This window comes from Rattus rattus, chromosome 9, assembly GCF_011064425.1.
Source record: "Rattus rattus isolate New Zealand chromosome 9, Rrattus_CSIRO_v1, whole genome shotgun sequence".
In the NCBI taxonomy this organism is placed as follows: Eukaryota; Metazoa; Chordata; class Mammalia; order Rodentia; family Muridae; genus Rattus; species Rattus rattus.
The window spans coordinates 86,635,823-86,648,481 of record NC_046162.1 but is presented as its reverse complement, the minus strand read 5'-3'; the positions used below and the strand labels follow the sequence as shown (position 1 = coordinate 86,648,481).

Sequence of the window (12,659 nt, the reverse complement as noted above, 5' to 3'; positions counted from 1 at the left end):
ACCTAGGAAGCGCAAGGTCCTGGGTTCGGTCCCCAGCCCCGGAAAAAAAAAAAGAAAAAAAAAAAAAAGAAAGAAAACTTTCTCACACACTCAAACCCTTTCCCAAAACCCCCTTCAGTGTCGTGGCCACTTTTCCTTCAGCCACCTGGGTTGTCCAGTTGGCCAAACTGTGCATTAGGGTCTCCATGTGCATTAAATCTACAGAGCAGCTTGACTTCCTTCCTCGGCCATCATCCTGTCCTGAAGCTGGGAGGGGCCAGAGGCATCTGGCAAGCTCTGTGCTTTGTCCTATCCTGAAGAGGCTGGTTAGGTGGTAAAACCAAAGCTGTGTGTTAATGAGAACAGCTCCAGGAGCTTGTCCTGGCATACTGTGAGCCTCAGGTCAGCTTGCCTCTACCCACCCTTGACACATCTCCCAAGATGGCGGAGCCATCCAGCCTCCCACTTGGCCTTTAGATTGAAGGTTCTTTGTTTGAGTGGTAGTCAGTCCTCATTGTACATTGAAAACTAGGTTTCTATCCTTCCTTCCAGTCAGCCCTCCTCTGCTGGTGTTGCTGGAGAAAGCTGACCAGATCAGAAAGCATGTCTTTGTTTGCCCTGAGCTCTTAGAAGTGAAAATGTCCCTGAAGCCCCAGAGCTTCATCCAAGTTCATTGTGTGTCTGTCCTTCCAGCCAGGGTTGCTCCCCTGTGCCTGTCACTGGGGGCAGGGGAAGACATTTTCCTCCAAGCACATCTTCCCCAGCTCCCAGGCTCTGGGGCTCTGACACTGTTGATGAAAAGGTGTTAGCTTCAGGCTCTGCTCTGTCACCCCAGGCCACTCTGGAGTTCACACACAATAAAATGCAAAAGCCTTAGTAATGCTGCTCCATGAGTTGTGTTGATGCCCCCTGTCACTATGTGAACTAGTTCATCCTCCCAGACCACATCCTCATACATTGTCCCAGTCTCTCCGTGGCTGAAAGTTTTCATACTAAGCATCACTTTTGTCCAGACTTTTTAATTTCTTAATGATTTCTTTTTATGTGTGTTAGTGTTTTGCATGCATGAATGTCTGTGTGGAGAGTGTTGGATCCCCTGGAACTGTTGTTACAGACAGCTGTGAGCTGCCATGTGGGTGTGGGAATTGAACCTGGATCCTCTAGAAGAGCAGCCAGTGCTCTTTTTTAACCAATGAGCAATGTCTCCAGCCCTTGTCCAGACATTTAAAAAGAAGTCATGGAGTTTGATTTTGTTACTTTGAAGGAAGTTTGAGGCCCATTTACCTAGAATGTTCTGCCCCATTCACATCTATCTGACAGCTCTAACTCTACAGGGCCAAGCAGGAGGTAAATGGAGAAGGGCTCCCCAGTCACGCCTTCTCAGACTCACAAGCATCCACTCACAGCACCCATATCTGGCTCTCCAGGGTAGATAACCGGCCTGGCTTTTCAGACACATGTAAAGGCAGGAGCTCTGTAATCTCACCTGTACAGTGTGGACGCAGGCAGAGTATATGTGTGTGGTACCAAGCACCCACCTCCTAACTAGCTATGCCCTTTGGCTACTGCAGTTGCTTTTTATTTTTTTCTAAAACAGGGTGGTTGTGACATGGCAATGATTGCTCTCTGTTCAGACACTTTCCTAGACTGTACCATGTCGTTTCCTCTTGACAATGGGCAGATGAATCCTCAGTCTAGAAACCTTAACTGGAAGTGCCCACTGCAGGAGGAAAGACATGGATCCCACAGAAATATACTGTGTGGGTTGTCACAAGCCTCTACTGCAGCAGAACCAACAGAGAGAGCCATATACCATCAATAGCACAAAACCCAACATCCGAATACTTCAGTCCGGCAGTAACACGACTCTGAAGACCCAGCAGCACTGGATGAGATGCTCAAAGCCAGCAGGTCATTACTAGAGAGGTGGGCTTGAGGTAGTACAGAAACTTTGAACTCCCGCACCTTTGTTTGATTTTGGGTGACTGAGCTCCTTAAGGGACCACACTGCCATTCAGAACCCCTTTGTTCTTAATACAGTTGCTAATACTGATGGCTACCATTCATGCTTGCACCTACGACCCTATGATGGTCTGAATGAAAATGGCCCTACAGGATCATAGGGAGTGACACTATTTGAAAGGACTAGTACAGTCCTTGGAGTGGGCATAGCCTTGTTGGAGGAAATGTGTCACTGAGGGTGAGTTTTGAGGTTTCAAATGCTCAAGCCAGGCCCAATGTCTCTGTCGTCCTGCTGATCCTGATATAGAACTCTCAGTACCATGTCCGCCTGCATCCTGCCATGATGACAGTGGACTGAAATTCTGAACCTGTAGGCCAGCTTATAAGATTGCTGTGGCCATGGGGTCTTTTCATAGCAGTAGAACCCTAAGATAGACCTGCTTCACCTTATTCTACATTCTCCACTTCCTCTCTCACTGCATCCAGGTAATGGCCAATGAGGTCAGTGTCAGCTCGCTCTGCCTGCCTACCTGTCTATCTGTCAGTCTCTCTCTTTCTCTCTCTCTCTCTCTCTCTCTCTCTCTCTCTCTCTCTCTCTCTCTCTCTCTCTCTCTCTCTGTCTGTCTGTCTCCCTCCTTCGCTCCCTCCCTCCCTCCCTCCCTCCCTCCCACACCCCTGTCTGCCTTGCTGAGACTGGCCCTCTCATGTTCTACTACTGCACTATGTACCCCAGGCTAGAGCAAACTTCTGAGAGAATGCCCTGTCTCAGCTTCCCTCCTCACTATAGGAATGCTGGGATTAAGGCTCTCACCACCACACTGAGCCTTTTGAGGTTCCAGGGATTAAACACAAGCAGTCATTACACAGGGTGAGCAGTTACCTGCTGAGCCATCGAACTGGCCCATAACGTTCGCTTCTAAAAGGGAAGAAATTAAAGCTCAGGAACATCAAAATCTAATTGAAACTATTGACATCTGGCTTTTGAATCTGTCTCGTCTTGCTACTCTGAACACTGCACTGGAACTATCGTGTCCCTCGGTGGCAGGCAGCATGTTCACTGTCTTGTTTTTGAGCTTGTACTTCATACACTTGCAGCCTTGGATGGATTCCCCAGCTCCCTAAAATCAGACAGTAAGAGAATCAAACAGGAAAATACCAGATCTACTACTTTTTCCACCTAAAAAAGCCCCAAGTGTAGTGTACCTTTGTTAAGTAAAGCAAAATACTAAGTCTCAACTCCAAAGTGTGACTTAATATTTTATTAAGCTGAATGTTTCATAGCAAAAAGCTCTTGAAAGCTCAGGGTGACTGTGGACTGAAGCTCCCTCTTGTGGTAGAAGCAGGTATTTCTCTAGTGGGAAAGGCCATCTCTGGCTGTGATGTAGGGGTGCTCTGATGGTCGGATTCCAGGGAGGTAGGGATGTTGTGATGGTCAGACTACAGTGAGGCAAGGGCACTCTGATTCTGATTCCAGTGAAGTAGGGACACTCTGATGGTCAGGCCTGAGCGAAGGTCAGCTAAGCTTTTATCTCTCAGATGTACTGGATCAAAGAAACAACTCGACCCTGGGAAATAAATCTTTGGCATATGAAACCTAATAGAAGAGGGCCGAAGAGATGGCTTAGCGGTTAAGAGCACTGACTGCTCTTCCAGAGGTCCTGAGTTCAATTCCCAGCAACAACATGGTGGCTCACAACCATCTGTAATAAGATCTCATGCCCTCTTCTGGTGTGTCTGAAGACAGCGACAGTGTACTCACATACACAAATAAATAAATCAATCTAAAAAAAAAAAAAAAAAAACCCTAATAGAAGAAAAAAGGATAGTTTTCCTCCAGTCTGCAGCCAGCTAGAAGTCGTGCAGATCCCTTGATTCCGCTGTTCCTTCAGCACGATACAGACCCCTTGGTAATTCCTCCCATCATGAAGAAATGGCACATTTCAGAGTGTTTGCTTCTGCAGTGCTGTGGAATCTCAGGAGAACAGTGTGCTTTGATGGGAGCATCCCCCACACCTTGCTCTTTGTGCAAACACCATGCTTTAAAGATGGCATCCTTACCGTGTCCCCAGCTGACAACACACCACATGACCCTAGAACCTGTGTTATCATCGTCTGAGTTCGGGGTGTGTGGTTGAGGAAATAGCCCTGGATCAGCAGGGCGGGCTCCTGTCCTGACAGGAGGTGGTCGCAGGGTAAGAGTGAAGAAAGGTGGTGACAGTGGAATGGGGGAGAGGGTGGCAGACGCCCCTGCAGCCAGGAATGCACAGCACTGGACATTTCTAGAGGTGATCTCAAAAGGAAGAGCTTCTCCCCCCAGAACTCTAGAACGCACAGGTCATGTCAGTCCACAGCAGACTTCCACCCCGTGAATTCTGGGCTGTAAGGGGGTAAAGCCATGTTCTTTTTATTTTAATTTATTTATGTTTGTTTTATGTGCATTTGTGTTTTGCCTGCAAATATGTCTATGTGAGAATGTCAGATCTTGGCGTTATAGACGATCGTGAGCTACCATGTGGGTGCTGGGATTTGAACCCCAGTCCTCTGGAAGAGTAGTCAGTGCCTTAACCGTTGGGTCATCTCTTCAGCCCAAAGCCATTAAGTTTCTGATAATTCGTTATAACAGCAAGGACAGTAGTGTACAAAGCACTGACCGACCAAATGCTCCGTGTCTAGAATTGCTTGTGGAGCAAGCTTACTGCTTTCATCTGTCAGACTAAACTGGGTTATGAATCCTAGTGTTCTCAAGCAAGCAAGCCTTCTTTATTGTTCAAGCTCAGGTCCATCTCAAGGCCTCCGGAGAGGCTCTAGAGCCTGTCCTCACTCAGCACCCGGTTCCCTCCCTGAACCCATGAGTGTAGCTGGGCACCCAAGGGTCAAGAGAACGTGAAAAATAGCACATGGGTTTTATTTTTTATTCTGATTTTTATGTGTATGGGTATTTTGCCTGTGCATTTATCTGTGCACTGCATGCCTGGTGCCCAGGGAGCCCGAAGAGGGAGTCAGACTCCCCAGAACTAGTTGCAGATGTTTGTGGGCCACCGTTTGGGTACTGGAAATCAAACCCTCTGGAAGAGCAGCCAGTGCTCTTCACCTCGGAGCCAACACATTGGTTTCAAAGGCTTCCTTCCAGCCATGTCATACATGACTCACTGGCCATGCAGGTGACACAGCGGTGCCTAGTATAGAGGCTGGGAAGCTTTTCCTACCATTTGTCCAGAGAGAGTGTGAAGGCAGGCAAAGAGCACTGACGCGCGTTTTCTTGTACGCCACGTTAGACGTGTATTACTGCCGAGCATCCGGGCTTGTGCCCTCCAGCTGACTCTGGGGCATGTATGATGCATGCCTTAAACTATCTGCCCACAACTCCTCTCTACCTGAGGAATTCTTATGTATATAAGTACATAAAATAGATATGAGTGTTTACTGTAGTAAATCATGAAGACACTTAGTTCTAAATTGCCTTTTGGTAAGCAGCTTTATTGTTTATTACAGATATAAGCCAGCTTGCATATCGACTAACAAGATGAATGTGGTCCTTTGTGTTTCCTAAAGCATTCTGTCTGGGCTGAATGTCTGATCCTACAGGGCGGAATAGAGAACATTTTTATTTTTCAGAGTTGATCCATGTTTTAATTTATTAATTGTCAATGCTGAGAACACTTCACATAAACATGAGGTACAAAATGTCTGAAATATGTTTAAGGCTGTTTTATAAACTGTTATAGATTCTATACTAGGTGGGGGTATGCACACATTTAATTCCAACACAGGCAAAGGATGGTAGATCTCTGTGAGTTTGAGGTTAGCCTGATCTACATAGTGAGCTCTAGGACAGCCAGGGCTACATAGAGAGATCCTGTCTCAAAAACAAACAAACAAACAAACAAAACCAAAAAAACAAAACCCACAAACCATCAAACCAACCAAACAAAAAGAAACAACAAAAACTAAATGTTATACTGATCCCAAGCCAAAATTCATTTAATTTTTTTAAAATTAAACTCAAGTCAGCAATTTAACAGCAACTTTAAGTCAAACTGTGACAAATAACAAAAGAGATGCTAGACAATGGCAGTAGAAAAATATTAAAAGTCTTTGTTTTCTGTAGCCCGAGCATTTTGTCTCTATAAAAACAAAGCTGTGTGTGCAGGGCTGTAAGAACTCTGCCGCCACAGCCGTGTCTGTGCCGGAGGCCATGCTCACCAGCGTGTGGTGAACAGCATGTGCAGTGTGAGCTGCATGCTGTCTGTCCAGCTCAGGGGCCGCAGTGATGTCATGTGACACACCTCGGCAGAGAGCGGCCAGAAGTTTCTCAGCCCCTTAGCACTCGACTCTGAGTCAGCGTTGGGGCTGCATATCCAAAAACCTTTTACAATTGCCAACTTTCTGTAGCTCCCACGTCGAATAGTTTAAGAAGCTGGGGTACAGGCCTAGAGAGATGGCTTAGCAGTTAGGAGCACTTGCTATTGGTCTTAGTCCAGGTTCAGTAGCTGCGAAGAGACATCATGACCACTGCAACTCTTATGACAGGAAGCATTTAATTGGGGCTGGCTTACAGTTTCAGAGGCCATTGTGTTCATGGTGGGAATCATGGTGGCAGGCAGACATGGTGCTAGAGAAGTGGCTGACAGTTATGCATCTGGATCCATAGACAGGAGGAAGAGGGAGACTCCTGGGCTTGGGCTCTTGAAACCTCAAAGATGTACCCCATTGATACTCTTCCTCCAACAAGGCCACCCTCCTTCTAATCCTCAGATAGTGCTACTACCTGATGACCAAACATTCAAATATATGATCCTATGGGGACCATTCTTATTCAAACCACCACACTGCTCTTGAAGAAGACCTGGGTTCAATTCCCAGCCTGCACACAGCGGTTAACAAACAACTGTAACTTCAGCCACACAAAATCCGGTACCCTCTTCTAGCACCTAGGAGCACTAGACACATGGGGTATGCAAAGACGTGGGCAAAACCTCAAACACACAAAATAAAACAATTTTAAAAAGAAGCTGGTATATATAATGTACATTTTTATCTTTACTAAATATGTGAAATACTTGCCAATCAAAGTTGATGGTAGTTTACAGCACCTTGTAGCAGGTATGATGTATAATTGGGGCCATTGGCCGGTATCATGTTGCTTCTGCACATTCAATAGAATCCTGTGCTTACGAGTATGTGTTTAAGAAGGCTAATTTTTGTTCATTTCATTTGGTTTTGTTTTTCAAAACAGAGGTCCTCTGTGTACCCCTGGCTGTTCTGAAACTTGCTTTGTAGACCAGGCTGGCCTTGAACTCAGAGATCCACCTCCTAAGTGTTGGGATTAAAGGCATGTGCCACCACTGCTTGCCTAAGAGAGCTAATTTTATCATTTGGAAGATTAATTTAATCACAGGGCATTATGCAGAGCCCACCACTCTCACAGCCCTTTTCATTTGCTTTCCTGGGCTCCCCCTGTAAACAGATATTCAAGGGATTTTATTAATTTGACTGATTTCAAGTCTTATGGTTTTCCCATATTCTAATTACTTCTCCAATAGTCCCTGATCCAGCCACATGATGGCGAACTGTCCCCAATGCTCAGGACTAGGGTGTTAAACCAGAGCAGTCTCAGATACATGCAGCAGTTCTGGACGGTTCTGCCGCTGGGCAGTTCTTCCCAGCTCCGTGTTTAATAATGTCTGTCACACAGCAAGCTGGAAGGTACTTAACTCCAATATGGACGTCAGGAGGTGTCTCACTGGGGGTCTGACCTACTGTCTGCTGTTTACATTTAAGAAGCGGCCGAGAAAAATGCTGACCGTGCGGCTCCTACCTGTGAACAGCACAAAAGCTGAGAAATGAGTCACCACGTCTTTGACAGTGAAGTTTTCAAAACGTTTGTTGTTTCGGTTTAGTCTTAAGTCTAGTTAGGACCAGAGGAGATGGCTCCGTGGTTAAAAGCACTGGCTGCTCTTGAAGAGAGGACCCAGGTTCAATTCCCAGCATCCACCTGACAGCTCACACTAGTTCCTGGGGATCTGATGCCTGCTCCTGGTGACTATAGGCACAGGCTGCATATGGTAAACATGTGTGCATCCATACACATAAAAAATTATTAAAAATTTGAATCACCAACATTCATGCCAGTATTATATGTGAAAACAAACAAAAGTTGACTGTGAACCCAAAAAGATGTGCAAAAATGAAGAAAATACATGTTCTGTGAAAATCACTCGGCAATGTGGAGTGTACAATGACATGAGCATGCGTTCTCTGCGCTGTTTTAGTTTTCAAGTGTTTTGTTTGTTTATTGGATTGGTTTGGGATTTTTTTTAAGGGGTGTAAGGAGGTCTCACTATGTAGCCCCAGCTGGCCTGGAACTCCAATTCACAGAGGCCCGCCTGCCTCTGCCTCCCTAGTGCTAGAATTACGGTCCTGTGCCACAAGGCCTGGAAAATATTCAGAATATTTTTGTCCGTGCCTAAAGTTCACTCTGTCTCTTTCATAGTCAACCCTGATCTGATTCTAAAAGCCACTGCTGCCCTGATTTCCATAGACAGAGATTCCTTTGTTTTAATACTTTATAAACGTGAAGTGATATCAAATGTCAGCATTCTTGTGCCTGGCTTGCTTAGTAGCATAATACTGAAACGTAGCCATGTTGATCAAATATCACTTTGCTCCCTTGCTGAGTAATAGTCTATTGTATCAACACGCCACGACTTGTTTATCCATTTCCTTATTACTAGACGTTTGTTAGTGCCAAATTTGGCTAATATGGATACAGTTGCTATGAATGGTTTTGTTTTGTTTTTGTTTTTTGTGGGGTTTTCTTGGAACAAGATTTGCAGACCTATATTTTCCTTTCCCTTGGATAAATGTCTAGAAATGAAACTTCAAGCTCATACAGCAAATACATATTTAATCTTTAAGAAATTGACAGCCGTTTTCAAGACAAGACCTGGCCCTCTAACCACTGCACTGCACTCGCCGTAGCTCGTGGGTTTTTGTTGTTTGTTGGTTTGGGGAAGGATAAACTAGATGACACCGCTGTAAAGAGCCAAGAGCCGAGCATAGTGCTTAGCATAAGTGTGCCCGGCAGTGACTCCATTCACTGTCCCTGGCTGCTGACTCTCCCTGGACACCTGCACTTCTGACCTTGCCAGCTACGACTCGACCTGAACCAAACTATTCTCTCCTGTGTCCTTGGGCTTAAGGTGAAGCTTCTCATCTGCCCAAGCCTCCTTCCTTCCATCCATAGCCTGTACATGCCCACGGCCTATAGATTCTGCCCCCCTAACAGCCCTTTCCCCCTCCTCCTCTGCTGTCACCCAATTGAAGCCTTGCCCTTCGGACTGTCACCCCCAGTCTTGCTGACAGTGCAGCCAGAAGGCAGGTTGGTGCCAGCGATGTGTGCTTGGTCCTGTCTCACCTCCTTCCATTCCTTTCTGGATCCTTGATGTTCTGGCCTCACCTCCTCTCCCTCTCCTTGGCTCATCTCCCACCCTCGGTTTCGTCTTGTAGCTGGACTTTTGCTTACACGTGTCTGTGTCACGCTGCTGTGTGTCAGTCAGCCTTCCCTACTCCCACCCCTTCTGGCCCATTAGCCCATTACCCATTGACCTTCGCCTCCTACCGCATCATCAATACTCAGGCAGGATGATGGTGAGTTCCAGGAAGCATTCTCTTGGCTAAATGCCTCTGTTGAGTGACTGGACATTCAGTACTTGCCCCAAAATAAGTCCCCTAGCACTAATGGCCCTGCGTTGTTCCACACCTCCTCGATCCACCCTTGACCATGAGGCCCTCAAGGCAGGGAGCAGCTTATTCCCATTGTCCTTTGTCAGTAGCCAGAACAGAGCAGCTACTCAGCAGAATTTGAGAAGGAAACACTGGTGTTATTAGTTGATTTAATTTTATAGTTGACCTATATAGTATTTGGAATTGCTGTGTCCTTACCTATCTTTCTTGTCCTCTTCAGCCAGATGAGAATTCACTGGATTTTTCCTCCTGTATGTTACGGCCTGGGATCAAAAACGCCCAGGAGCTGGCTTGTGGAGTGTGTCTCCTAAATGTGGACTCCAGGAGCCGGGTAAGTCCTTGCCTTCCTCCTTTAAGTGGCAGAGTTCATCCCTAACATGGTTTAAGGGGCAGTCACGTGTAGCCAGCCCCCTTCACAAGTGCCGTGACCAGAGGGGGGGATGCTGAAGTCTAGAAAGGTCTATAGGAGCAGATCTGTTTCTCCTCAGGGCAGTGGAGAAGCTGCTGAGGGAGTGAACAGAGTCCTCCCGTCCCTGGTGAGCATTCGGTTCACCCCAGGGACAGGGGTGGGTGGCAACAAGAATGTCAAGCCCATGTGGATTTACCTGGAGGCATAGGCCTGTTCCAGGGACTTGATTAGGGTTTTTATTTTTTCTTTTGACCTTATGGTTTCAACATTTCAGAAAGAAGAGACACCTGCAGAAGAACAGCCTAAGACAGTATGAGCCAGTTACATGTTACTTGGGTGTCTCCATCTCAGTCCTGTGTGTGACAGGCCAACAGAAAACCCTGTTGTCCTGGGCTGTACCAATCGTGAATCCTCTACTGACATTTTCGTCCCCGTGTTTGATCAGATCAGCTAATGCGTCTCTGTGGGGCCACTGCCATCCTGTTTGCATGCATGTACCTACTAATCAGCTTCTGTCGGTGGTGTCCTCCCTGCCACGAATCAGCACCTTCTGGAAGACTGAAGTTGTAGTGACAGAGAATGAGGAAGGAGAGCTTCAGGACTCAGTGGATGACAGACAAAAAGCCAAAAATTTTGGGTTTTAGGACTTTTATCTGTGGCGTTTAAAAAACAAACCAAGACTGTTACCTGCTGTGGGTAACTGAGCTACAGATAGGGGGCCCTCGTGTGTCCAGTGTCAGCCTCCAGTGGCATTAGACCAGCGGTTCTCAACCTTCCTGATGCTGCTACCCTCTCATACAGCTCTTCGTGATGTGGTGACCCCCAAGCATAACATTATTCTGTGGGTACTTCATAACTGTACTTTTGCTACTGTTAGGAATCATAATGTAAACATTGATATTCGACCCAACATGGGTCCCGACCCACAGGTTGAGAACCACTGAGTGAGTTAATATTAATTGACTTCTGGCTCTTTTAAATGTTTTCAGTCCAGATAGAACTGTAATTAGCCGCAGACCTCTAAGGGGCCACAAGTTACAGCAATGGCAGCCTCCAGGGAGGGTGGCCTTTATAGTGAGAGAACAGAGTACCCACAGGCCTTGGCTATTTTAGTTCCTGAATCCTGCCCCCTTTTCTCTCCTATAACCTATGCCTGCCTTTTCTGTGAAGATTGGGCCCTTTGCTGAAACTAGGTTGGATGGTACTGACTTTTATACCTTTAATTAGCGGTAAAAATAAATAAATGAAACTTTCTTACTTGGATCCTGTAGCCACCTGCTCGGCTTTTGTCTGTGTGTGCCATTCGGGCCTCAGTCTCAGTGGTACCTGGGGAGCGCCCACGTGGCTGCTTATAAGCTCTCAGAAGTGGGAAGAGCCTGACTTACCCCCCATCTCTGTGTTTTTGGCAGGCATTCAACTCAGAAACAGACAGTTTCAAGCTGGCCTATGGGGGACATCAGTACCACGCCAGCTGTGCCAACTTCTGGATCAACTGTGTTGAACCCAAGCCTCCCGGCCTCCTCTTGCCAGATCTGCTCTGAAAAACTGCTCAGTGAAGCTGATTTTTGGTTGATTCTGTCACAGGACTTAGGGTGACAGGGATCAATAAATAGAATGCAGTACTGCAGAGCCCCTCCCACCGGTCTCTTTGCCGCATTCCCCAGGAGGCAGGCTGCAAAGCTGCAGCGGAGGGCCCCACCACAAAACCTTCCGTCACTACTTCAGCCTGCCGCTCTTTGAGACTCGAGGTAAACTGTTGGACCCAAACTGCACGTGGCACTGGACACTTGCTTGCTTATCTCCTCTGGCTTTGTTGTTGTTGATGGTGATGTTGGTTTGATTTCCCTTTTTAAAACCGGGGCCTTGGTGCACCCCTCTGGCTGACCTTGAATCTGCATTGATTCTCCCATGTTTGCCTCCTAAGTGCTGGACCACAGGCATGGGCCACCATACCGTTTCTCTTGTCCTCTCAAGTTAATTTAAAATGAAGATCAGAGTTTTCTGTGAGGGGTAATCTGCTGCTGAATTGTATGTGAAACGTTAACAAGAGAAGAAAAGTAAGTTCTGCCAGGACCAGAATCCACAAGTTTGTCTCCAGCCGGCACTCGCTCATGTCCAGCACTGTGGCCCCAGGAAGCAGGACACATTTTTCTGCATTTAGCTTTTTAATACTTGAAGTGAATAAAAAAGGCTTGTGATTAAACCGATGTTCTATCGTGGTAAAGAGAACACTGCTGCCTCCACTGGGCAGCAGTAGGCAAGGAGGACACATATTCACCTCCTGTGGCGGGCACCTCCCCTTCCTGAAACTCAGCTCTGAAGGAGGCCCTCCCTGCTTGACAGGATGCTCGTCCTTCTCCTGGAGCCTTTATGAAGAACATGCTGTTTCGCCTCAAGTATGACGCAAACTGTGGTGTTTTCCCACCAGATAAAACCTGTAACAGGCGTGGACTGAATCTCTGTAGCGACCTCTCCACATTCCCACAGAAGGCTGCACAGGGGCTGGCAGTGCTGGACTTGGCAGTACTTCAGGAGAGATCTGAGAACAAACTCAGGGTGAGAA

The 12,659-nt window shown here is 46.8% G+C and overlaps 1 protein-coding gene across 1 annotated transcript in view; it reads left to right on the top strand.

Annotated features, from left to right (window-relative positions):
* The window catches only part of Synrg (synergin gamma), a 78,591-nt gene extending 66,288 nt beyond the window's left edge, over positions 1–12,303 (top strand). Inside the window, exons 20-22 of the mRNA XM_032913932.1 lie at positions 9,908–10,018; positions 10,371–10,406; positions 11,506–12,303. Coding sequence (XP_032769823.1) covers positions 9,908–10,018; positions 10,371–10,406; positions 11,506–11,637 — 279 coding nt within the window. The 3' untranslated portion in view covers positions 11,638–12,303. The remainder of the gene's footprint in view (positions 1–9,907; positions 10,019–10,370; positions 10,407–11,505) is intronic.
* The last annotated feature ends 356 nt before the right edge of the window (positions 12,304–12,659 follow it).